The sequence below is a fragment of the Vanessa cardui genome, chromosome 12 (assembly GCF_905220365.1).
Source record: "Vanessa cardui chromosome 12, ilVanCard2.1, whole genome shotgun sequence".
Taxonomy (NCBI): domain Eukaryota; kingdom Metazoa; phylum Arthropoda; class Insecta; order Lepidoptera; family Nymphalidae; genus Vanessa; species Vanessa cardui.
Window position 1 is genome coordinate 1,096,175 of NC_061134.1, and position 25,836 is coordinate 1,122,010.

General features: G+C 32.0%; 5 protein-coding genes and 1 long non-coding RNA gene across 6 annotated transcripts; 3 read left to right on the forward strand and 3 right to left on the reverse strand.

The window, feature by feature from the left end:
* Positions 1 to 3,165: 3,165 nt before the first annotated feature.
* On the reverse strand, positions 3,166 to 12,385 carry LOC124534312 (ATP-dependent RNA helicase DDX42). Its single transcript, XM_047110081.1, has 15 exons — positions 11,914 to 12,385; positions 11,457 to 11,547; positions 9,436 to 9,605; positions 8,957 to 9,197; positions 8,406 to 8,562; positions 7,719 to 7,858; positions 7,251 to 7,350; positions 6,966 to 7,094; positions 6,274 to 6,448; positions 5,838 to 5,934; positions 5,615 to 5,765; positions 4,993 to 5,186; positions 4,237 to 4,346; positions 3,987 to 4,116; positions 3,166 to 3,324 (listed from the first exon to the last, which is right to left on the reverse strand). Exons 1-15 carry the CDS (start codon positions 12,150 to 12,152, stop codon positions 3,205 to 3,207), a joined length of 2,244 nt encoding a protein of 747 aa, XP_046966037.1. The 5' UTR covers positions 12,153 to 12,385; the 3' UTR covers positions 3,166 to 3,204.
* A 250-nt stretch (positions 12,386 to 12,635) lies between these two features.
* Positions 12,636 to 13,874, forward strand: LOC124534269. Its single transcript, XR_006966728.1, has 2 exons — positions 12,636 to 13,202; positions 13,645 to 13,874. It is a non-coding gene; the product is annotated as an uncharacterized LOC124534269 (long non-coding RNA).
* Positions 13,875 to 14,299: 425 nt separating this feature from the next.
* LOC124534268 (partner of Y14 and mago) lies at positions 14,300 to 15,793 on the reverse strand. The gene is made up of 3 exons (XM_047110017.1): positions 15,618 to 15,793; positions 15,025 to 15,291; positions 14,300 to 14,691 (listed from the first exon to the last, which is right to left on the reverse strand). Exons 1-3 carry the CDS (start codon positions 15,649 to 15,651, stop codon positions 14,420 to 14,422), a joined length of 573 nt encoding a protein of 190 aa, XP_046965973.1. The 5' UTR covers positions 15,652 to 15,793; the 3' UTR covers positions 14,300 to 14,419.
* A 440-nt stretch (positions 15,794 to 16,233) lies between these two features.
* LOC124534085 (protein lin-37 homolog) lies at positions 16,234 to 18,152 on the forward strand. The gene is made up of 6 exons (XM_047109753.1): positions 16,234 to 16,580; positions 16,660 to 16,774; positions 16,862 to 17,068; positions 17,226 to 17,361; positions 17,521 to 17,669; positions 17,928 to 18,152. The coding sequence occupies exons 1-6, from the start codon at positions 16,496 to 16,498 to the stop codon at positions 17,935 to 17,937; spliced, it is 702 nt and encodes a 233-aa protein (XP_046965709.1). The 5' UTR covers positions 16,234 to 16,495; the 3' UTR covers positions 17,938 to 18,152.
* LOC124534083 (rRNA N6-adenosine-methyltransferase ZCCHC4) lies at positions 18,119 to 21,047 on the reverse strand. The gene is made up of 6 exons (XM_047109751.1): positions 20,674 to 21,047; positions 20,261 to 20,502; positions 19,504 to 19,707; positions 19,110 to 19,314; positions 18,529 to 18,855; positions 18,119 to 18,232 (listed from the first exon to the last, which is right to left on the reverse strand). The coding sequence occupies exons 1-6, from the start codon at positions 20,968 to 20,970 to the stop codon at positions 18,137 to 18,139; spliced, it is 1,371 nt and encodes a 456-aa protein (XP_046965707.1). The 5' UTR covers positions 20,971 to 21,047; the 3' UTR covers positions 18,119 to 18,136.
* A 228-nt stretch (positions 21,048 to 21,275) lies between these two features.
* On the forward strand, positions 21,276 to 25,127 carry LOC124534084 (complement component 1 Q subcomponent-binding protein, mitochondrial). The gene is made up of 5 exons (XM_047109752.1): positions 21,276 to 21,611; positions 22,462 to 22,612; positions 22,835 to 23,031; positions 23,456 to 23,544; positions 24,610 to 25,127. The coding sequence occupies exons 1-5, from the start codon at positions 21,374 to 21,376 to the stop codon at positions 24,757 to 24,759; spliced, it is 825 nt and encodes a 274-aa protein (XP_046965708.1). The 5' UTR covers positions 21,276 to 21,373; the 3' UTR covers positions 24,760 to 25,127.
* The last annotated feature ends 709 nt before the right edge of the window (positions 25,128 to 25,836 follow it).

Genomic DNA, 25,836 nt, shown 5'->3' on the forward strand with positions numbered 1-25,836 from the left:
CTAAACTAAACTTAATTAGAAATCTTGTGTTGTGAATATTAATATATATACATATATAACACAAATGTTCAAGATTTTTATAAAAATTAGGTTTTACATAAACACTAGAAAATATTAGGCACAATATTCACATTTTCGTATGTTTATTATGGTAGGTTTACGCAACACGGCGGTCTATAATGAGTATAAAATAAAAATAAAAAATCACTCAACTTATTTTTTTATCTATGATTCAATTAAACATTAAAATAAATACAGCAATCATTGTCTATTAACATTGCGGTGAATTCCATTATTTTAGTAATTGACTTCCATTATACGATCTAAGTGTAGCTATTTCGATTTGTACGTTTATTTCATAGATTACTGGCTATCGTAGCAACATTCAACAATCAAAGCTGGCGTGCTTCGTAGCAGTTAGCGGAATAAATTAAAACTTAGACAAACGTAGATTAAACGCGCGATTAGTTGCCGTGATTCAGCGGCTATACTTAAATAATAATATATTTCGGAATTGTGATCTATTATGTGTTGATAGTCTATTTAAATAGAAGAAGTTTAACGAATCTATACAGATTATTTACCTTTACCTGCTGTGTGCCTTCACTGGTATCATGAGGGCTCGTTCATTCTTTTCCCAAAGGATGCAAATGGTGATTCAACGGAGATATTCGGGAAGCACTTTTGCCACCATTCCACGCGGTTATAATACTACTGTACAACAGTAACTATTTTTTTTGTAAATAATAATAATTCCTATGTAATTAAGATTGTTTCAACTTCAAAAATTTATTTAAAAAAAAGTATCAATTAAATTTTTTTTTTTCTTTTGATTTATGAGAACGATTGAACATTGGATATTTGACAATATTTAAACAATAATTATAGGTCGAAATTAAAAAATGCGAAATCAAAATCAAAATAAACTTAATTCAAGTGGGCTTTTACAAGCACTTTTGAATCGTCATTTAACAATTAAGTGAAGCTACCACCCGTTCGGAAAATAGATTCTACCGAGAAGAACCGGCAAGAAACTCAGTAGTTACTCTTTTTCAACATATAAAAAAATCAATAATATTAGTTAAGTACAATTATATATGTATGTAATGTTTCCTGCCCGGAAGTCAACAGGTATTATTTCCAAGCTTTTTTTTATCGTCTACGAGACGTGACGGAAAACAAAATTATAGCAATATTTTTTTTATTTCTTTTCCTTAGAATCTAAAAAAAATTTCTATGAAACTTGTTTTGCAGATTATTTTAGTACATAACCATTTTCTTAGCTTAATGTTGAAATAATTTTGTTTTTTTGATAATAATTGTTTAAATATTGACAAATATCCAGTGTTTAATCGTTTTCACAAATCAGTAGAAAATAAGGTATTAATTGATACTTTTTTTAAATACATTTTTGAAGTTGCATTTTTGGCGTATTTTGAATAAATCTAAAAAATCTGATAACTCAAAAATGGTTCACTTTGCATATGGGGGTTAAAATTATTGGAAATAGTCACCCCTATCACCTTTTAACGTCACGGAATACGTCGAATTACTAATAACTCTATATATACATAACAGGCTACCAAACCCGTTTCTCACGAATAGTATAAAAATGTACATAAAAAAACATTTATGTATATCATAATAAACCTCTACATCAAGCCACATCCATGCTCAAAACCTTTAGCACTGGAAGTCAATATTTAGCGATTAAATAAACCACGGCAGATTTACGTAAGGATGTAAGGTTAAGGCAATAAATTAAGATGAACGAGATTTGTATTATAATCTGCCGATTTACAAGTCAAGTAACAAAAATCCCCTGCCCCTATGTCACCACTTTCCAGTATATATACTAATTATCATTGTCATTACGACGTGTAAAACAGCTTACCGCTGTCTGTCACTATGTATGCTTAGATCTTTACAATTTAATAATGAAATTTGATGCAGTTTTTTTCAATTGATAGATTAATTCAAGGGGATGGTTTTTATGTGTAATTCAGGCACAATATGCTTGGGAAATATTGACTATATTGGGGGTTTCTAAAGTGATGTCGTAAATAAAAACATGTTTTGCGCTTACATTGCAAATGATTGCTGAACCCTACTAGACAGATCAAAACAATGTACTACAGTATTGTACCCCCTAAAAAGGTTCTAAAAAATCTACTATGATACATATATGTATCTCTTAACATAATCCATAATAACCATTTTTATCCTTTACTTTTTACGAAAAATAATAACTTATTTTCGAAGCGATTTTCAAGAAATACAGCATGAATCCTAATGTTAATTAAGTAAATAGACTCATTGTGCGTTTGATATGGATCAGTATGGTCTTTTACAACATTTAATTTAACCGTACGGGTGTATTGCTGATAATAAATATACTACAGATTTCTTCCTGTTTCTTTATTATATTGTCAATGTATTATAGTAAAACTTCCTCTCGAATCACTCTATCTATTAAAAAGACAGCATCAAAATCCTTTGCGTAATTTCATAGATCTAAGCATACGTAGGGACAGACGGCGGTAAGCGACATTGTTTTATCCTATGTAATTATTCTGAACCCAATTATTACAAGCTTATTACAAGAATATTATGTGAAGCCATAACACATACAGGTCAAATTAAATATAATCCAACAGAAAAAATATAAACAATGTAAATAATCTCATCAAACAACTTTGACACAATATTACAAATATAATCCAGACGTGAGGCGGAATGTGGGATCTCGTCGGCCCTGAAGGCGCCGAAATAGTTAATGGAAAACCAGCAATACCCACTTTGTCTTTTCAGGAGGTAGGCCAACACCTGGGGGGTTGGCCTACCGTGGGCCTCCAAATTAGGCGAGTTGTAGGGGTACAGAGAACCCCCTACTTTCAGCGACGCTTACTTAGATACCATTATTGAAGAAGAGATTAAAATAAAAAAAAGATTTAAAGTTGCTTTTACGCAGATATTTTATCTACAAAATATCTTATGTCGCTAAAGCAAAGATAATTTTTTTAACCTGTTTCAACGATCTGCCAACAATATAAAAAAGGAAACGCCATCGTATTTAAGATATTAATCATTGTATATAATCTGTGGTCAATCCAACCATAGAGTGTCAGGACCTGTCAAAGGGGGCGGGTGAAATAAAAGCGAGTGCAACGCATATACATTTATTACATATGAGACATATATACACTACTCCCAGCGGCTGCGCTTGGCGCGGCGCGCGGGCGCGTCGTCGCGCGCGGGGGCGTTGACCCCGGGCTGCAGCGCCGCGCGCGTCTGCTCCCACGAGTGGTCCGTCGACGCCGTGAACTGCGTCACACGTTATAGGTTATTAAGATACTTCAACTTCCTTTAGATAAATTTTGCTTAATATCATAATCTAATTATATTATTTATTTATTTATAATTTATTGTACACCACATGATACACATTATAATATGTTACAATTATTATAAATAATATTGGAGAGTACAACGGGCGGTCTTATGGCTAAGTAGCCATTTCTTCCAGACAATATATTGTATTCATGTAGGCTCTTGTGCGCTTAGGAACATTGAAATAGGCATATTACAATCAGTGGCGTAGCTATCGTAGGGCAAGTGGTGTAGTGCACCAGGGCCCCGGAGTTCAGGGGCCCTCTAAACTAAACCTTAAGCTTCTGAAGCAAGAAAAACACGACCCTGCATACAAGATTTCTTATTTGGTGTCTATAATTTTAAAGGGTAATTATTAGTTAAAGAGGGATGGGAAAGAGGGGGTGAAGGCCCGATTCTTTTTCTATACACCGGGGCCCTTCCTCCTTCCTAGCTACGGCAGTGATTACACTATACTATATACATCGCCGGTTCGGAATTGAGATTATCTCAGTAGACTTAGAGGATATCTACAAAACACTCACTAAGTATTTTTTCTTGTATAATTTAGGAGAATATGTACCAATTGAATTGTTATCGAGGCTCCATAAACTGACCTGATTATATTGCGATCGAAAGGCTTGCTTGAGTGAGGAGAGTCGGTCGGTGGCGGGTCCTCCGGCCTTCTCTGCGGGCACTATTGGCATCTCGTCATTGTAAGCGGGGAGTCCTGGGCGCTCCTTGTATCTAATACATTAACATTGATTATTTTTCCTTACCTTGAATGATAACGGAATCTATATATCCGTTTAGATTTATTACAAAATACATTAATGTTAATAATTATGTTTTAAGTAATTATCGCACCCCAAACCACATCCTCCCACATTGAGGTTCTTGCTCTTGCCGATCTTGAAGCGAGATTTGCGGAACCATGCCGACTGCATCGCCATATGCGTTAACTCTTCCGGCACCTCCTGATTACAAAATAGAAATAATCAACATATTTATTTATAATGAGTAACTAATAATTACAAACGCCTGATATAAAATCATAGCAACTCCTCAGCCGCTTATTTTATACGTATGTATACGAACATATCTTATCGCGTTATACGGTACGTATAAAATAGAAGCTGCATCTTAAATTATCATTCGATTTAGCTGTGTCAATGTTCAGACGCTTTTAACTAACCTAACCTAACCCAACCAATACGTACAAATCAAATCAAATCAAATCAAAATATACTTTATTCAAGTGGGCTTTTACAAGCACTTTTGAATCGTCATTTAATCGTCAATTAAGTGAAGCTACCACCGGTTCGGAAAGTAGATTCTACCGAGAAGAACCGGCAAAAAACTCAGTAGTTACTCTTTTTCAACATTCAAAAAAAAAATACAGTCATGTTAGTTAATACAATTATTTAAATTAATATATCCTGCCTGGAAGTCAACAGGTATTAATTCCACGCTTTTTTATCATCTACAAAATCTTGTATCGAATAATACGTCATTGTAAAGAGCTGTGAATACTCATTTCACCCAATACATATACTATTTTATTGGTTATTCAAAAAAAGTGGAGTAGAGATTTATAATCTGCCTGAGGCCAGCGCCACCGACCTGCTGAGCGCCCTCGAGGTTCCGCAGCAGGTGTCCCGCGAAGTCCCGGTCGCGGTCGCGGGACAGCAGCGTGTAGGCGTCGCCGCGCACGCCGGCGCGGCCCGTGCGGCCCACGCGGTGCGTGTGCGTGTCGATGTCGCGCGCCACCGTGTAGTTGACCACCGTGCGGATGTGCGGGATGTCCAGGCCGCGAGCTGAAAGCCAACTCGTGTTATTCGACTGACGACTACATCATGCCATTTTATGCAAACAATGCACATATATCAACGTAAACTGATAACTTGAAAAATGCTGGCCAGATAAATAACTAAAGAATTCCAATTTTGAATGACTATTTATATAATTATAACGAAACAGATTAAATATAATGTTAAATAAATGTTTATTTTTTTGTAATTTCACTATCTACATTAATATATTTTAAATGTAAAAGTAACTCTGTCCGCATGTCGCTGTCGCTCTTTTACGACCAAACCGCTGAACCGAATTTGATGAGATTTGGTATGAAGCAAACTTAAACTGCAAGAATGGACATAGGCTACTTTTTTGCCTAACACATAACAACGAACACACTAAAACGCGAGCGAAGCCGCGGGCGACTACTAGTGTCAGATATACGTACCAGCAACATCGGTAGCCACGAGTATGCTGCTTTCCTGTCGCTTGAAGGCCGTAATGACTTTGTTCCGGTCAGCCTGTTCCATGTCTCCGTGCAACAGCAGCGCGTCGTACTCTTGCACACCTAGATTCGCAGCTGTCTGCTCTGCTTCCAGCTGAATATTATAAATAAATTTACTCACATTTTACTCAAATTAATAATAAAAGGCGAATATAAAATATTATACCTTTTTCGTGACAAATATTAAGACACTTCCAGCGGAAAGGAATTCGACTAACTTTTCTAGCAGCCACGGCCATTTCTCTTCTGGTTTGTTAAATATTCTGCAACAAGACAACCACATCAACTTTTCGATTCCCAAGCTTGTGATTCAACTATGGAAGCCTCTAGAACACTGAAGCGTGTCGCACGCGCACGCGGCATACGGAAGCCTCTAGAACACTAAAGCGTGTCGCACGCGCACGCGGCATACGGAAGCCTCTAGAACACTAAAGCGTGACGCACGCGCACGCGGCATACGGAAGCCTCTAGAACACTAAAGCGTGCCGCACGCGCACGCGGCATACGGAAGCCTCTAGAACACTAAAGCGTGCCGCACGCGCACGCGGCATACGGAAGCCTCTAGAACACTAAAGCGTGTCGCACGCGCACGCGGCACGCACCGCACGTGCTGCGTGACGAGGTGGCACGCCTCGCCGGCGGCGCCGTGCTGCACGCGCACGGGGTCGTGCAGCGCGTCGCGCGCCAGCTTCTCCACGCGGCGCGGGAACGTCGCGGAGAACAGCAGCGCCTGCCGGTCCGGACGCACGTGGTTGCAGATTGACCGCACCTGAGGTTCTGAACGGAACAATATTTTTTTTTTTTTTATAAATATGAGACAACATCACATACATTACTCCGATCCCAATGTAAGTAGCTGAAGCACTTGTGTTATGGAAATCAGAAGTAACGACGGTACCACAAACACCCAGACCCAAGACAACATAGAAAACTAATGGTAATCTACATCGACTCGGCCGGGAATCGAACCCGGGACCTCAGAGTGGCGTACCCATGAAAACCGGTGTACACACCACTCGACCATGGAGGTCGTCAATATTTAAATTAGTTTTCTTAAGGCCACTATTTACTAATATGAACAAGTACACCAGAAATTTATACTAATTTTAAGCAAACCTATTCGATTCAGCCCAATTCTGACATGCCCATTTACATTCAAATATTAACATGTCATTAAGTATCAAGTTACACTTTTAATCTCGAGTATTTTTTTCCTATTGTGTTAATGCATAAATCACTGAACCGATAAATTAAGTTGAGTGTGCTATTATGTAAATGCTCATTAGCCACTAACCAAAACCCATGTCGAACATCCTGTCTGCCTCGTCCAGCACGAGGTACGTGACTCGTTTAAGGTCAGTAGCCTTGCATTTAATCAAGTCTATTACTCTCCCCGGGGTTCCCACTATAATCTCTGCTCCACCTGAAATATTGGATATATTAAATTATTAATTAAATTGAGGAGAAATCCATAAGCTGTGCAATATTAATAACACATTTAATTTTTGTTTTTTTTTTTGAGGTTGAAAAGAAATTTAAATTTAATAATTAATAAAATTACTAGAGACATTTCTATTACCTTCTAACGCCTTGCATTGTTCCCATTTTGATCCGCCTCCATAACAGCAAACGCATCTAATGTTGTACACTTTTCCAAATTTTTTTGCTTCCATGTATATCTATTAAGAGGAAACATTATTTTAAAAGTTATGGATATATCTTGTTATAATGAACAAATTGTCCCATAGAATAATATAACTGTTCTTTATAAGAAATAACTATAATAAACATCTAAGAAACTGAGAATTGAGTTCCATAAAATGACAAGTATGGCTACATTAGTGCTGTTTATTTTTGTGTAATTAAATTACATTATTCATTATAAAAAGACAATTTACATTCATAAGGGTGAGATAGATATCAGAAAACCTATAAGTGAAAGTCTATAGAAAATATACTGTACTTATTCTTTTTTACCAATAAAATTACTTACATAGCTATGATAGTCAAAAGAATTTAATAATTGTTTGTAATTAATATCACAAACCTGTTGTGCCAGTTCTCTAGTGGGTGCCAGAATAAGTCCAATGGGTCCATCGCCCGGTGCCAGCTCTTTCTGATCCATAATGTGCACCAATAGCGGCCACAAAAACGCCGCCGTTTTTCCGGAACCAGTACGAGCGATACCTTAGAGACCAAACAGAAATATTTACATTGAAAATCATACGAAATATTCTGTATAGAATATAGAGTGGGTTTCTATGACAATTTCAAGTGTGTTTATATGTTACTAGCTTTTGCCCGCGACTTCGTTCGCGTGGACTTCAGGTTCGTCTCGTCTAGTCTAGTAATCGCTTAAAATCGCTTCGTAAATAAGCCATTATTTCTCGTACAAAGTAAAGGATAAAAAATGGTTATTGTGGGTTATTCCTAAGAGATAAACATATACCATCACGGACTCTTTTGTAGACCTTTTTAAGTTGTACAATACTGTAGTACATTGTTTTGATCTATCTTGTAGGATTCAGTCAGCGTTTGCAATGTAAGCGCAAAAAATGTGTTTTACGACCTCACATTAGAAACCTCAAAAATTGTAGCCTATGTGTTATTCTGATGTATAAGCTATATTGTGGTAAAGTTTCATTCAAATCCATTCAGTAGTTTTTACGTGAAAGAGTAACAAACATCCATACATACAAACTTTCGCCTTTATAATAGTAGTAGGATATGTTACCGATAAGGTCTCGCCCAGATAATGCAGCCGGTACTCCAGCGGCTTGCACGGGCGTCGGTTGGGTGTACTCCGAGCGACGGATCGCCTTCATCAGCTGTTCATCAAAGCCCAAATGGGCGAAGCTGCTTACTGGTTTGGGCGGATCTGGTCCTGATATCTTTAAAATAAGTAATTATTTATTATAAATTAAGTATGTACGTATATATATTTTTAGTTGTTAATTTCCTTTTTAATGTTTTCCATCAGTGAAGACTATTGGAAAATAGTAAGCCAAAAAACAACAAAACAAAAACACTAATAACTAAGAATTGACAACACATTAAAAGATTTATTTGTGGCACAAAATTGGTGCAGCTTATAGACGTAAAATATTGCCCGCGTTTTGACGTTGAACTAAAAACTGAGAAATGGACAAAGAAAAGTTTTTTGTCTTATATTGGCAAATTAGTGAATACGATTACCGATCAATCTTCTATACTTTGTCGGACAATTAATGCAATAATGCTACGCAAATAAAAAAAATATCCAGAAACAATTAAATATGACCAAACCTTAACTCCCAGGTTGGTTTTCAGTTCCTCAACCTGCTCCGTGTTAAGATTCTCTATTTCTTCGTGTGGCGTGTAGAAGTTCTTCTCGAATGGCTCATACTGAATCTCCGAATGGTCTATCGGTGGTAACGGGTCAATGAACTTCTTTTTTGGGGGAGGTATGGGATTTCCGTCTTCATCATATTCAATTTCAACGTCAGAACCATCATCCGCATTTGTCAGTGGATTTTCTTCCATATACCTATTTGACAAATTTTCGCAAAAAATACAGGCACAATTTTTCAATGACAAACAATTGAACATCTCAAATCTAGTGACGGAACAAATGTTTACCAATGTTCGATATTTGGGAAAATCGAACAATCGTAAACAGTACACCATATTAGGCTCATATCTCGAAACCTTAAAACTCTATACAAAAAGCAATACTGTCCAAATATCTTAATATACAAAGGGTATAAAAATCATATAAAACTGACTTATAATAACTCTCTTCGTCATCCATTTCATCAATGTCTCCTCTTGTTCCCCTTCCACTATCACCTTTACCACTAACGGCATTTTCCTTACTGGTTTTTAAGTCCTTTGCTGCTTGCTGTTCAAGACCTGCCATATAAGCATCTAGGGGATCTTCTTCATCATTGTCCACCTAATAAAGAACAACAGATATTAGTATTTCTTGTATATATTTTAGGACAAAGTTTTCCCAAGTGTGCGAGTTAATAATATAAAGCTGTACTGAACTGAATCTCTCTAAATGCATTTTACATAGTATAAAACAAAGTCTCAATGTATGCTTATTATCTTCAAAATTACGCAACGGATTTTTATGCGATTTTTTTTTAATAAATTGTGTGATTCGAGAGGATTAGTTTTGTATATAATACATGGACAATGTAGTAATGAAACACTGATAATTTTAGAAATTACTAATGTGATGTCGTAAATAAACAAATTCTGTAGTATATTCAGTATTAGATTTGCACCCGTGCGAAGCCGGGTGGTTCGTTAGTATTTATATAAAGGAGCAATAATGTTGAATTTCATTACAAGTGGCAGTCACCGGCACTCAACAATAAGAGTCGTTAGATGAGCGGAATTCGATTTGTTGACTTCGTAAGTAAAGAATCACGCAGGGAACGAAATATCATCGTTCCGAACACGAGATAATCAAATCTATTCTTTTGGAAACGCATTTATGATCCATTCGAGCCCAAGTACATTTGCGAACACTAAAACTTGTGTCCTTAGTTTTTGTTATAAGATCGTATTATTTTTTGTTTGAACGTTCAAATATAATCAATAAATACCATTTTACGACGAATAAAATATTTAGTTTTATTGTTGTTTCTTTTTTTAGTTAAAACTCTTGTCGTTGACTGTTGAGCCTAATATATCACAAAAAAATCTGCCTACTTAATATCTCCCATCTAAATGGACACGATTTATGAATGAAATTTACCCGTTTTTAGTCGAAACGGACAGCCAAATACGAAAACGTGATTTCACATTTTAATTATAAAAAATATTAAAGTGTGCATATAATTCTAGTCGAATGATTTAGTAAATCCAGATCTGGCCACAACAGTTGTCGACACGGGTGATCACCACCTTAACACACCTTTAAAATAATGTACTGAATAGGACAAACTCGCCATGGCTTTTAGATGATAGAAACGGGGGAAATAGGATGATACACGGGGGTATGTCATTTTACTTCCTTCAACTGTAACAGTTTATAAAATCCTACTGAATGTACTCTAATCTTCCAAAAAAACAAATTTGAAAAATATGATATTCTTGTAGGTTTGTTACAATTTTTTTACCTATAATTGGCCTATATTTGTCCCAATATTGTAGTATGGTATTTTCTACTATTTGAAGAGAAGTTTGACCCAAGCAAATTACATTTCCAATAAAAAGAAGATGTGCCTATCAACTGCAATAGTAAGCATTTCAGTGCTTGCTGGCTAATATGTTTTTAAATGATGACCATGGTTGTAAATAAACAAACCATACAAAAACTCTTATATCAAAAAACTCTTTTTAACAAGCTGTTATTTAAAACAAGACAAAATATAAAATTAATTGTGATTTTGTGAAATTAAAGACGACCAGTGTTAATTTTCTGGCAATACAAATATAATTTACATTCAAAGTGTGAAATTGCTCCCTTGTGTGAAGCATCTGTATAAGTATAAAAAAAGGGGAATCCCTCACTATCTGAATATGACACCAACAGACAAAAAATGAGATATCAAACAAAATACTTATTGGATATTTCACTATACATATTTTATTAATGCTCATTGCAAAATAACTTAAAAATATGTTAAAATACCAAGCTACCTGCTTTTTAACATCACATATTTTTTGTCGTTATCCACTTATGGTCAAGTAAATTTATTCATGCACAGTTAAGCTAAAATGCTAAAAGATTATTTATACAATTGTAATATGACAAAATGTTTTTTTTTTCTAGGTTTAGTCATTGTCTTACTCGAGAACTGGAAGCCTCAGTTGTAGGACTCCCGGGAGCAGGAATATATGCAAGTGCTGGAGTGGGTGGCTCATCGTCATCATCAAAGTACCTTTGAATATAAATATTTTTATAAGACTACATCTGTTTCAAGTTAGTATTATGCTCTCTACAATTGTGCTTATCTAGTGAGTAAAGTATGAGCCAATTTAAAAAAATATATATATTAACTATTATGTATCTGGCCTGGTACATTTTACAATAGCATGTAAACCTAATCAATAAATTTGTCTTAGAATGGCATAAACTTAATGTCGCTAATACCAGATATTATACAAAAAGGCATGTTATATTAAATAATCATCTATTCATGTATACTAAGAGTAATGGTTATTTATATTGGCCTTTTTTACCACCAGGTTTCGATTTAAAGTTCTAGTAAGGGACTTCAATTTCTAAAAATTCGTATTTTACTTACTCATCTTCGGTTTTAGACCGTTTTTTTCCGAGGGTTCCCCAATTGCCGGTCACTGCATTTTGAGTGATAGCATTCATCGTCGAATAGCCCTGCTTGGAAAGTCCAGAGGTAGGTGGAGGAACGGCGTTCATCTGTGATGCGGGCGGCGGAACTGCGTGCATGGACGCATTGTTATTCCGCTTTGGCATTGTAAAGCCAGTGAATCCAAAGCCCTTGTTCCCACTTGAGTTGAAACTCATCTTGATATACTTAGATAGAACGATATATTAATAATTCAATGTTCATTACAGATAGTAAAAATATCGATTCAGTAAGAACTAAACGTCTTTTTACACTTTTTACTGATTCACTTATTGAGCAAATAGGACTGCATAGTTGTGTAGGTTAAAATTAGTAAATTATATTTAATGAAACCAACAAGTCTAACAACAGCCCGAATTTTGTCAAACACTGATAAATGTCAGTAAAAAGCAGTGTTGTCATTCTAATTTTTACAATTGATTAAGATAATGTTAAAATAATTATTTTATTTTCATTGTTAGAACGATTATTTGTTATACCAAAGCTTTTGAAAACTCTCAAAAATATTGAATATTTAATATTTTTATACAGCATTGCGTTATAAGTTTATTTCAAACAATTTATATATTCATCCAGCTATTAATAACGCAATTAATTTAATGAATCTGTAAATTCTGTAATAGTTTTGAAGGAAAATTTGATATCGTCTTATTTTCCCAAATTCACTTTTTTTTGTATATAGAATCTTTCCAATTTACTATCATATTCACAGTTTTATTTAACATGTAGTTAAGCAAAAAACACTGTATTTAATTACAAGTCGTCAACAGTTGGTGTGGAAATATACCGTCTATCAACTGAAGCAAATCATCTGTTTACCTTTTGCATAAAAAAGATGTACAGTCCAATAATGATCTCGTCAAAACTGTTTTAATTTAGATTCTAGCAACAATTTTAATCAGTGTCACGAACCATTTGACAGCATCACAGCAATGAATATTATGTTTTGACGAGTATTATCACAAAGTTACAAAATACGTTTTCATTCAACTTTTAGTATTCAACGTCGTAGAAATGTTTATCAAAGTATTCTTTTTAGTTTTTGCTTTGCTAGCTGTGAGTAATGTCGAGGCAGCACACAGTTATGATTTTGGCGACTTCCTGGCGACAGTTTTAGGTGTGGGAATAACTCTAATTGGTATATTCGCGTGTTTAGGTAATTACGCGAGAAAGAAGGCAAGAAACGAGTTTATATAGATTATTTTCACGTAAGTATTATAGGTTAAAAATTCAATACTTTTGTAATGTATTCTGTTTTATCATATGTATAAACCTGTTTTAACTTTTATTGCTGTTTGAACAGTGATAAATTAAATTTATAAAATAGCAAAATAATGTATTTTTTTATATGATAAAATATAGCTTTGAAGAGCTAAGACATAGTATTATGTATCTTTAGTATAGCTTGATAATTTTCTGCTACTACTATTGTATAAAAAAATAGATAGTTTTTATATTATATTTTTTAATATCTATAGACTTGTAGTAATTATCCTATAAACTTCCTTAATTGGCAAGAATGTTGCAGTGTACAGAAAATTACAGAAATAAAAAATACTTCATTAAAATTGTGTCAAATTAATGTTTAAACATAATCATAAACACTCTTAATGTTTTGATTCTAATAAAAGTATGTGTATGTCATTTCAGGTATCACATCAAGATAATGAGACTACAATTACCATCAAATTACTACAAACATTAAAGAATTCTTATTGTATAGCAAAGAAGTGTATTTTTATATTGCACAATGTTTTCTTTAAGTACATCTGTATAATGTAATCAAAAAAGGTTTCTCTGTACAATAAAAAAAAATGCATCAAACTCATCTGAAAATAGAAGCGGACTGAACATACAATCAATAAAAGCATATAATATTACATTACTTGTTTTAAATCTCTATTATTGTAAAATTAATTTTATAAACCTATTTGTGTTTAAAAATATGTTGGGAAAATTATTTTTTAAAAGATATACAACACTTGTTCTTAAATATTACTTGTTGTCATGTATTTAAGGTTACAGAAGTAAAATGCAGCTTGTCTATTACCTTGAGGCATTTGTATTTAGTCATTGGCCTAATATGTAATTTGAATATATTAAAAACATTGCTTTTCAGTGACTCAACGCTCAATTTTGTATGTACATTGTAACATATAAAGCAAACATATAAACAGTTCAAATTATTCTCCTGACAAAATAAAAAAATTAACACATTAAGACTCTATTTAATTTACTTATTTATTATATTATTGCCGTGTTTCGTTGCTATTGTGAATTGTTATTTTCAAAACAAAATAGAACACAAAGTTGTAAATAAAATTTAATCTTGCCAATGCTAAAAATCTGGACTCTTACATGAGACAAATGCATTAAAAATTGATCTTTAATAAAATATCTTACATAATAATTATTTTGGCTTAAGTCATTCGCTACTCTTTTCTAATATTTCAATTTCTTTCATAATTTCAGCTTTTCTTGAGATCTTCTCTTTTTGTTCTGTATCTGGATTCTTTAGGGACCCCAAAGATATCTTTTCCTCGAGGGCTTCTATTTCTCTTAGTTTCTTTTTCAAATTTTTCAGTCTTTTATTTGGGTCTGATTGTGTAGGAGTTGTGTTAGCGGGTGGTGCGGGAGTGCCAAATGTAGGTTCTGTAATTTCACATCTTGCAAGCTTTTCAGTTGCTTCAGCTACACCTGAAATAAAAGTTATTTATTATTAGCTTTGCTTTCTTGAAAAGGAGGGGCTCTGTCCATCAGTGGCACATTTGCATACAAGTAATTTGTGCACTAAGCAGTATTCAATTATAGATAATATGTAGCTTTAAATTTTGGCATGTAAATATATGTAAAATCTCATATAATCTTACTTTTAAACAATTATAATAGTAAAAAAAAGATCTATAAATAATTATTTGCATTTAGAATGAAATACTTAATAATAAGAGTAACACGAGTTACTTATAAGATCAATATTAAAGTAGCAATCATAGCCTATAACAAAAGAATAATAGGTATGTAGTAACTTACCTTGTGTCTTCTTTTTCTTTTTTTTCTTTTCAACATTTATTATCATGCCAGGTATAGGTTGTATGGTACCCTTTTTAGATTTCTTTACTTCTGCAGCAATTTCAGGAGTTAAACCTACAGGAAGTCCGGTGCTTTGGCGAGCCTTGAATTGTTTGCCCTTACTCTCATATAATGGAACTTCTTCTTGCGGTACATAGCCATCTTTAATACGCCTAGGTTTTCTCCATGTACCATCAGGACGCTGAGTAGCAGGTATGAATTTACAGCCTACAAAAAATTGTACTATTTATTTGTATTCCTTGAATCATAAAAAGGAATGTGTAACGATTCAAACGTAAAATGTGGTATGAATTAAAATTGCTGATTTCTTTGGATAACTTAGTACGCTTTCTAAATATGACATGAAAATAATAATTAGCGGCAATTTCACTCATTAAAATTTAATTTAAGTTTAGAGGAACATGCATGCGATAAATATCATAGAGAATCTTTACTTAAGTTAATTAAAACGTAATTAGATATTACAAATATAAATATTGACATATTGTTCGTTTACTTTAAAGCACCATAAAATTTTTAAATTCCACTCTCACCGTCAGCGTCATGCTCATATGCTGTCGTAGCCATTATTTGTCATGGACCGTAGTTCCTAAATGCTTTATAAAATAAGATAACTTTCAAGTAACAACCTTGTTTTAATTTCTGCTAGTGGAATGCTATTTTCGTAACAGCATTGGCTCCAAGTGCATTGACATTTCAGTTAAGCAATTGTCAATGTCATTTTTTTTTGTTATCCATTCCAGTTAGAAATGGCAAAAATATTGAACCATTCCGACTTTCTCGGATTTTATGAATTAAGTTGATTTTAAGTTTATTTTCTTTATTTGCTGCACATTTACAAGTAATAGACACATATTAGAATTTCATATAAACATGTTTTGGGTAATTAGAAATGTTACAAACATAACTGTACATGATTACACTTAAAGTGAGTGTAATTAATTTAATTGTTGAATTGGCAGCCTGGGCAGAGATATTTAAAATAGTAATATTTAGATTATTTAGTACATTTATACGTATAAAAAGTTACAAAATTATGAATTGTTTTCAAAAATAATGTAGATAATATATGCTTACATTGTACAATATATTTATAAGTCATTCCATAGATGTGACTCTTTTTGGACAGTGGACACTCTATAGTCTATAATCTATAGTCTATACCTATAGCAATATTTCTATTTGTATTTTGTGTTTTTGTAAAATGTAAATATTGAAATTATTAAAGATTTTTTTCAGTCATTAATGCTTTACATTTTGATTTTGATTCATTGCAATTTTACTAGTTCAAATAATAGTAGTCTGAGATATTTCCATCACTTTTTTTGATTTACCACAAGTGATTTAAAATATAAAGTAGTTTGAATATAAAAACTGTACGTTTTATTAAATTATAATAATTGCGTAAAATATGCCTTTATCAAAACGAAGAAGGTTATTTACGCCCAAAAAACATAAAGCAAAGGCCAATAGTAAGGATCAAGATGAACCTAAGGGTATGGATTAATTTTAAGTACATATATAAAATAGTACTTTATAAATCAACATAATTTAAAAAACATTTTTTTGAATTAGATAATGAAGTCACTACGGCCCGTGGTCGTCTAAAAGGAGCTTTAATGGAAATGCTAGAACCGGCAGCTGAAGAATCTGATGCTTCATCAGAATATACACCAGTTAAGCGAGAAAGGTCCTTAAAATCAGATAGTTCAATCTATTATATATAAGAAATTACAATTACTTATATAAAGTAACAGTGACCTATGTGTATTTACAGAAATATAAGCAATCAAGAACAAAAAGAAGAAACAACTGATGAAGAAGATTCATCAAACAGAAGGAAATCACCACAGCGACAGTCATATGTTCTAAAATTATTTGATAGGAGTGTAGACCTATCACAGTTCAGCGAAGATTCTCCACTTTATCCTATATGCAGAGCTTGGATTGCTAACCAACCTAAGGCTAATTATAAGGAATTTGGGTAAGCAAAATGCACCTTCAACTAAATTCAAATGTTTCAAATAGAATTTCAATATTTGCTTAGTCATTTAACAATTGTTTTTGCTTTATTTATGTGCAAATTATGCACTAATGCTATATAATGTTCAATCTTATTGAAAGTTTTTTAATATTTATAGTAAAAAGACACAAGAACCTCAAGCCACAGATGAAAGTGTAGACTTGCCTGGTCCTGAAGGCTCTGTAATATCTCGGATACCTGACTTGATACCAGAACAAAAAGCGTGCAGCAAGAACAACATTAATTTAAATTATGTATGTGCCATTATATTGATATATTAATGATTTATTTTGTTTAATTAACTTATATGGCTTTAAATTAAAAGCCATGTAAGTTAATTATACTTATTACTTTTTTTGTTTTAAATACTTCTTTATGTAAATATATTTTAAATATTTAGTATTTTTTTCCAGCGAGAAGCTCCCCCGCCTAGCAAGGAGCAGCTCCTTCACGAGCACATGACACGCTGGGCTGGTGTACGTGGCGCTTGGCTCGACCGCGCGGCTCTCGTTGAAGCACGCTATAACTCCACACAGAATATTCTCAATAAAATTAATGTCAAGTGAGTTACTTTTTAAATAAATCATTACATGTACTGAGGATTTGATGCTAAGAATTCTGATTATATAACTACAAATTTTTAATTGCTTAACTTTACTTTTGGAACAAGGTAATAGCCAAGTATGTGGTAGTTAATAGTTTGATACTAAAATTGCTTGGGACTAGTAACAGGGTTGCTGTATAAGTATGCAACTTACTATGTACGTACTATTTGTATGTAGATTTTACGTTTAATAATAAATTTGTTTTACTTTTTCAGTGGCCTTTAATGGTTGTTACTGAATTTTTGCAGATAGAAGATTTCATTATTAGACACTTTATCATTTTCTAAGTTACTATATCTTTGATACAAAATTTTAACAATAAATCAATGTAATCAGAAATTACTTAGTTACTTTTTAAGGATGATTATGAATGAAAGTAATTGATTTTTTATTAACTTTTTTATATGTAAAATATATATTACATTTATTTCTTAATAGAATTACGTCTTTTCTTTATGTCTCCATTTCCCTGAGGACAGTCAACTTTCTTGTGACCTTTTTCATTGCATGTGTAGCATGACTAAAAACAAATAATCTATATTAATACATTGTTGATTCTTTATAGACCAAAATAGTCACAGATTTTTAATATGAAACAGTTCTAAAAATCTCCTATATAAAACATAAAAATTGGACTGATTATAATAATATGGCAGGAAAATTCTTCTTTGTCTTTCAAAGAAGAAAAGGTTAATAGTTAGTTAATATTTTACTCTATTATCCTCAATGAACAAGAACAAAACATCAACTCAAATCTTATTAATCTTAGATGTTATTCATTTAAACTAAAAGTGATTAAATATATTGAATTTTTACCTGTGATTCAACAACTGTTCCACAAACATGACCTTTTTCCAGGCAACAACGTTCACATTTCTGGCAATGTATAAATGTTGGTTTCACGCAGCGCTTGCATGTGTTGCAGTGTTTATATGTCATGCCATTTTTACTAGTGCATGCCTTACACTTATTACAATGCGCGTTTTTAACAGACACCCAATATTTGCATTTACTACAATGCCTGTAGCTACTATCATTGGAGAGATCAATGGTTGAAAATGGAAGGTTAGTGAAAAAACGCACTGGAGATCCAAACTTTCTACCACCCTTATTTTGAAACTTCTTGTGATTTTGATATTCAACCTAGAATCAAATAGTAAAATAAATGGGCATTTTAAATATTTTGGAAAATCAAGTATGCACTTAATAAAATACTTTTGATTTGTTGCTCAATATGTTTTTTATACAATGTCTTTACAAAGTGTATAGTCATTCACTCACAAGGGTAAGTGTGTGCACATTATGCACATGCATGCATCATAGATGTCTAATATAAAAAAGAGTAAGTATGCTGACCTATGCAGTAATTAATGAAGTGAAAATACTTGAAATGTTACCTGATAGTCATGCATCTTAATTTCCGGCATCATGTTTGTTATGTAAGGTTCAGCAAAATATGGAAATGCCCATATGACAGGCAATACTTTACCATCACCCTCACATACTTTGTTATATAACTCTGAGAGCTCTTTTATTGTTTGAATTATTGGTTCAACACGGCCACCAAATGGAGGGTCAATAGCAATACACATGCCCTTTTCTCTAAAATAATAAAAATAATGAATTTCAATGATTACTGCAATTTTTAAATATTAGTTTACTTTATGTGGACAAACTAATATAAATAACAAATATTGTAAGAATTATAATTGTTTTGACAAAACACTTGTTATGTTTAAGTAAAATATTCTTTTGAAATGTAAATAAAAATACATATTTAAAAAAATATACCTAGAAGTTTTGAAAAATTTCTTCAGTATTTTCTCATCTTCACTTCCATTAAAAAGATAATTGTTGAACATATTGTACCATAGGAATTTATTAGCCGGGTAGAAGAGGTGGTGGCGAATATCAAAATCCAAGAGTAAAGAGTCATAGTCAGGGTTTTCTTGTGCCGCTTCGTGGACAGAAGGAGTTCCAATACATAACACATTGCTGCAAATATATTTTTTTATAAGTATAATACATATTACATAGATAATGAATTATTTTATAGCATACTTTAAATTTAGATGTTCATTTCTATTAAACAACACTTGTATAATTATGTAATAAACAAGCTGCTATATTGACTTCCTGACTTAAAATAAGAAACCTGTACATATATCCATCTAGGTACAATCTAAGCTAAACAATTTTCATCAATATAATTGAGGAATTTAAATACAAGATCACACATAGAAGTTTTGTAAATATATAATAAGATACATTCAAAACATCAAATATATTATTATGTAAGATATTGGGATTTTACTTTTTATAATTAGTTGAGATACCATATAATAACTCATTTCAAAAAAATAAGTTAACTATTAAATCCTTTGCCTTCACTCTCATTATACTTTATTTTATCTTATTATATAATGGATATAGATCTTTCAAAAACTGTTTAATTTTAAATTATAAAGACTTTTATTTCAGCCTATTTAAGTAAGCAAGTTCCTACTCTAATATTGTAAAAATTCTTTAACTGTAAAAAATGTTTGACCTTATTTTGTTATTTTTCATTATCCCAAGCACAGTGCTAACAGACTTCTTGGTAAATATATATTGGGCTTCTATTTGATCATCTTCTAGAGGTGGTAGGAATGAAGTGGGATGGCTTAGCTGCTCTTCAGACAAAGGCATCACTACTCTATGATCCTTTGCATGTTTTCTGCTTTGAGATATAATGTATAGTTCTTGACAGGTATTGCAATAGGCTCGGTCCGATGGATGTCTCGACTTCACCTAAAAATTTTAAAGAACATATTAAAATTTACGACAATTTCCTCTCATATAAAAAATCCTACTAAATTTATGTCATAGGTTTTCCTCAGGACAGAACTGACCTTCTGACCAGCTTCTAAAAAATTAAAAGAAGTTGAGTTTTAGTTAAATCATAATAGGCGCTAAACTAACCTCTTTAAAATGGTTCCATGCTGCAGTTTTTTGTAGTTTCGGAATAAGTGTACGGTACTTTTCATTATTTTTTTTTACAGTTTCTTTGTTCCAATCCTCTTCATATATGCGCACGGTGCAATCCTTTTTGTTTCTACAAGAAGCACATGCGAAGTATCTACCTTTTTCGCTAGAAAATAACAATGTAGGTCCATGCAAACATAGTGGATGACTGGAAACATCCTCGACGATAACTTCCACTGGGGTTGATTGTGAAGTAGGTTTTTCAGTGGCTACTAATTTTCTTTTATGACCCATTTTTATTATTTATTCAATTTATTGAAACACAAATGTTACACCGTTACACGTGAAACTGACAACTAACTGTCAGTGTCAGAATTCATGTAGCTACTAATATAGGTAACTAAAATACGGTCTAGTCTAGTCTTTGACTTGAAATCATAAATAATAACTGTATGTAATTCATAATATATTCAATTCACAGTAATAATTCAATTGTTGATTTTACAAAAGTTAATCCTTCAATTTAATAAGAAAAATAATGTATTAATTTTATTCTTTAGATATTATATTGTGAATATATCATTAATATTTGCAACTGGCAATTTGAGAACCGGTACCGGTGTGTGCGGATTGGGATTCCAATTCTTGTCAATTTTTGAACACTTTTCTTGAAGTCTTATTACGTGAAAAAATAAAAATGAGCGGTTTGGTAAGGACAGCCCATAAGGTACTACAGACTTGTGTAAAAAATTCAAGTCTTGCTGCGGGTATAGTGTCCCGCACACAAGTTCCTGTAAAACGTGACTTCACGAGAGGAATATGGCATATGAGCTGTTCCAAGAGGATGGATAGCACTTCAGCTTCATCAATTCTCCTGCACAACCATTCCAACACATGCAGCTGTGGCTGTGGATTAAAAGCTCTTCACACGAAAGGTAGCGTCCCCCATCCTAAAAGTAGCTTTGAGGTTATGATTGCACCATCAAGACATATCATGAGATAAAATATCTTTATCCTTTTAGGAAAACCAATGCATGCCGTCTTTAAAATGTCTAAAATCTAAAATAATAATAAATACTTATTTCTCATCTATTAATAAAGTTTATGAAAATGTATACCCTCTATGTATTATTAAGTCATATAATTTTTAAAGTATCTGTAAGTATTTAGCATATTTAAGTAACTAACAAATAATTTGCCAGATAAAGAGGATGAAAATACTGCATCCACTAAACCCCTTGGTGAGTCCGTCCATACACAAAGTTATCCATATCCTATCCTAACCTATCCAAAAAGTATTTTTACTAAGTAGTAATCTAGATTAATATCAAATCATTCAATAATTACTAACTGTAAATAATATTTTATAAATGTAAAATATTTTTAGTATTATTCTTGTAGAAAATAAATTACAAATCTAGTTCATTCTGGTACATGTCTAACTTCTGAATTCAAATATTGGACCTATATTTGTTGTAAAATAACCCTAACTCTTTATTTGAATTAACTTCATCTTTTTCATTTTATTTAGTAACTCTCAAGCTAATTGGTTTAAACTATATATTAATCATGTTGAATTCATAAAGAGAAAATGTATATTGTTATCAGTATCTGCTCATATATTTTGTTGAATTATGTAAAATAGTATTTTCATCAACATAAATTACACTTAGATAATGATTTATGATTAAAAACTTTTAGTTACATTAAGTAATTAACTTGTAGTATTCCTGTGAAAACTCATTATTCAATTTTTTTTATTTATATATTTTTATTGTATTACAGGTGAACGGGAGCTAGTAGAGTTTCTTACTGAAGAGATAGTAGCAGAACGTAAAGCTCAGAAGGTAAAGACCTTACCGACTGAAGTTGATGGATTTGCAGTAAAAGGTGATGGCGCTGAGGTCATCTTGACTAAACAACTGAAAGATGAACTGTAAGTACTGTAACATAGTGCTATGGACTAAATTTAAAAGCTATTAAGACCTAGCCACTGTGTATATTTTAAAATGCTTAGAATAACTATTTTATCTTTATAGATATGATCTGACATAATAAATAACATGCATATATAATATCAAGCTCAATTAAAACTATGTATCATAAAATACAAGGTTGTATGTTGATTTTTATTTATGGTTTACATTAAATATTACAGTGTGAGAATAACATTCAATGTGAATCATACGGTCGACACAGAAGACTTTGCAGATGACACACAACCAGAGAAACAGGAATTTTCTGAAATGCACTCTAAGCCTCAGTTTGAAGTTGACCTGGTCCGAGGTGACACAACACTTGGCTTCACTTGCTCCTTCCTACAAGAACCGCCATCAACCAATGCTGAAGAATATAGTAAGAAATTATTTTATATTCAATCATAGAAATAACTAGTCATAAATATGGACATAAAAATACCATGATGATAGATATTAATATTTTGTTGAGCTAGGCTATTAAGCATCTTTTATTTGTGAACTTAAAAATAATGAGTCAAGAAAATAAAAATGCCTTTTCCTTATGTGACATTTTCTTTCAGTTTTTAGTTTAAGTTACTGTAAGCCACATAAAAGAACTTCATTCCAAAAACGATTTTTATATTCTATTCCACTACTAAATAAACAAACAACAGTTGTTTTATTTGTAACATTACCAAAAATAGTAAAATATAATACGAAAATACTGTTTCCATCATAAAAAATAAAATATTAGCTCATTTAAAAATAGAAACTTTAAGAGAATAAAATTTCAAAGTCTTAATTAGCAACCTAAATTTCAGATGACATCTTTGGCATTGATGAAGTCACACTGCACAAGGGAGAATGGAATGATAAGGTGTACGCTGTCGCCGGTGATGTGTTAGATGGGGTGAGTGCTGTTATTGCATTCAAATAAATAATTTTATATGTATATTTTTTTAAATAATATAAATTTCATATATTTTTTTTATTGTATATGGGTTATTTAAGAACTACTCGCTACTATTTGATGACATAACATTTAAACATTTTTCAAAATTCTTGATAGTTAGCTAATAGTCTTATACTTTTGGCAAAATCTTCAATCACTTTTACGTTTTATTAACGATCTATAATAAAGGTTATGCATCAATTATTAGAAGCAAATTATTTTTTTATTATTTTAAAAAGAACTCTAATGTCTTATTTGAACTTTAATCAAATTTTTATTTTAGTTTTACAATATGTAACAATCATGTTTATATGTTACAAATTTTTACTGGTATATTCGTTTTTCGGCTTAAGATAACTGTTCTCCACTTTATTTTTTTACCTGTTAATATTTTTACAATCGACTGATTGTCGTCAGTTTCATTTTTCTTATAGCTATTCTTTATTCCTGACAAATATTATGACGAAAAAAATAATTAGAAAATAAATATTTTTTACGACTTATACAACGAAAAAATAAACCTACCCTACTTAACCTACTTTGATAAAAATCCATTAGTATAACGTTTGTATAAAAAAAAATATTTTAGCACTAGTTATTATTAGGATTACCACAACTCTTAGTAAATATTAGACTTTTTCACATTACTACGCAGACATACTCGTGGTCTCGCGGTGTAACGGTAACATTATTATCGATGATCGTGGGTTCAAACCCTGACATTACGGTAACCCCATACATCCGCCATACTTGATCTATTGTTATAGTCTTTCAAGTGCCAATTATGGGGAATATTGATACATTGATTTGAAGTTTGTTCTCTATACATATAGAGAGCATTCATTGAGATGTGACATTTTTTAAAACACCATTTATGTGTTGTTAATATAGAAGTTGACTTTATACAAAATAAATATGTGTGATGACACTAAATTAAAAAATCTTACTTTACATTAATAAACATATTAAAAAAATATACAATTTGTTTTTGTTTCTTATATTTGAATATTTTAATTGTTTCAGTACTTGTATGATCTGTTAATGAATCTGCTAGAAGAGAAAGGTGTCAGCAACGAGTTCGTTCAGAAACTGGCGGACTTTAGCACGGCGTACGAACACACTGCCTACATCAATCTTTTGGAAGGAATTTCAAAATTCACCATTGGCAAATAAGTAAAGACACCGAATTCGTAGTAGAAACTTATTTCTGAGGAACCCTGAGTTGTAGTACATAAAATAATTTCATTCAAGTGATAGAATATTTTGTTTCCGTTAATTTCAGATAATCAACCTATTGAAATAAATCCTTTGAAAACTATGACTGCCTCATTATATATTGTATAAATAAATAACAAATTGAATTAAAAAATATAATTAAATGTTCATGCCAATGGGTTTTTCAGTTTGAATTTATGTTTGGTTATAAGATGAGGCATTTATTTTGCTCTAGGATAGCTTTAAAGAATGTTTAGTTTTAAACAACAGTGTTGTTTTATTTAGTGTTAAATGTTTTAGTTTTGAATAAATATATTCAAATTTCATACGAGTTTTCATTAATTATTCCTTAAAATGTTGCGAATAATCATGAGTAGCCAGCAATGTTTGTTGTGTGTGGTGTTATCAACGTTAGTAGCATCGGTTTTTCTTTAAAATAACTGAGATTATTGATAGATGATTTTATATTTTGTTTAGTTCTTTTAATTTAACATATACAGAAGATAATGTATAAATTCAATTTGTTTCCAAATATCATGTTTTTAAAGCGATTGCTATTCTGTGCTAGTAAGGTATCAGATAAAAGAATAGAATAGTTAAATGGCAAATAAGTTTGTTGTAAGATCAATTACGTGTGTCATCTATTATATACAGATTTTACGTAAGCCAGTCAACGCTAAGAAAATATAACAATAAATTAGTTTTGTGTTCTACTTCCGTGTTTAAAGATAATAATGTATTATGTAAAGGTCACCTGATTGCTGTCATCGAAGTAGTTTTATATTAGTTAATATTTCTGCCAAGAAAATAGCGTTCATTTCCTTTTCATGATCATACAACCAACTTAACATATAAATACTATCCATATAATTTATGTTGTGAAATATAGACATAAATAAATATGTATTCTTAAGATTTTTGTAAGTATTTACGGAATTTAAATAATTATACTTCTTAATTGACGAAAATGATATAAATCACAAAAAATAATAATAAAGATTGAGAAAAATTAAGTTTTTTGTCAACAGGTACCAG

Excerpts from the sequence above, each read along its gene's own strand:
- LOC124534312 (XM_047110081.1), bottom strand. The coding sequence starts at position 12,152 with ATGAGTTTCAACTCAAGTGGGAACAAGGGCTTTGGATTCACTGGCTTT. Across the intron at positions 7,859-8,405 it reads ATCTGGGCGAGACCTTATCG|GTATCGCTCGTACTGGTTCC; the intron begins GTAACATATCCT and ends TTGGTCTCTAAG. Across the intron at positions 4,117-4,236 it reads GTGGGAGGATGTGGTTTGGG|ATACAAGGAGCGCCCAGGAC; the intron begins GTGCGATAATTA and ends TTAATGTATTAG.
- LOC124534083 (XM_047109751.1), bottom strand. The coding sequence starts at position 20,970 with ATGGGTCATAAAAGAAAATTAGTAGCCACTGAAAAACCTACTTCACAA. Across the intron at positions 20,503-20,673 it reads CATGGAACCATTTTAAAGAG|GTGAAGTCGAGACATCCATC; the intron begins GTTAGTTTAGCG and ends TAAAATTTTTAG. Across the intron at positions 19,315-19,503 it reads AAATTTTTCAAAACTTCTAG|AGAAAAGGGCATGTGTATTG; the intron begins GTATATTTTTTT and ends TTATTATTTTAG.
- LOC124534085 (XM_047109753.1), top strand. The coding sequence starts at position 16,496 with ATGCCTTTATCAAAACGAAGAAGGTTATTTACGCCCAAAAAACATAAA. Across the intron at positions 16,581-16,659 it reads GGATCAAGATGAACCTAAGG|ATAATGAAGTCACTACGGCC; the intron begins GTATGGATTAAT and ends TTTTTGAATTAG. Across the intron at positions 16,775-16,861 it reads ACACCAGTTAAGCGAGAAAG|AAATATAAGCAATCAAGAAC; the intron begins GTCCTTAAAATC and ends GTGTATTTACAG.
- LOC124534268 (XM_047110017.1), bottom strand. The coding sequence starts at position 15,651 with ATGGCTACGACAGCATATGAGCATGACGCTGACG. Across the intron at positions 15,292-15,617 it reads ATATGAGCATGACGCTGACG|GCTGTAAATTCATACCTGCT; the intron begins GTGAGAGTGGAA and ends AATTTTTTGTAG. Across the intron at positions 14,692-15,024 it reads AAAGAAAAAGAAGACACAAG|GTGTAGCTGAAGCAACTGAA; the intron begins GTAAGTTACTAC and ends CTTTTATTTCAG.
- LOC124534084 (XM_047109752.1), top strand. The coding sequence starts at position 21,374 with ATGAGCGGTTTGGTAAGGACAGCCCATAAGGTACTACAGACTTGTGTA. Across the intron at positions 22,613-22,834 it reads AAACAACTGAAAGATGAACT|TGTGAGAATAACATTCAATG; the intron begins GTAAGTACTGTA and ends TAAATATTACAG. Across the intron at positions 23,032-23,455 it reads AACCAATGCTGAAGAATATA|ATGACATCTTTGGCATTGAT; the intron begins GTAAGAAATTAT and ends CCTAAATTTCAG.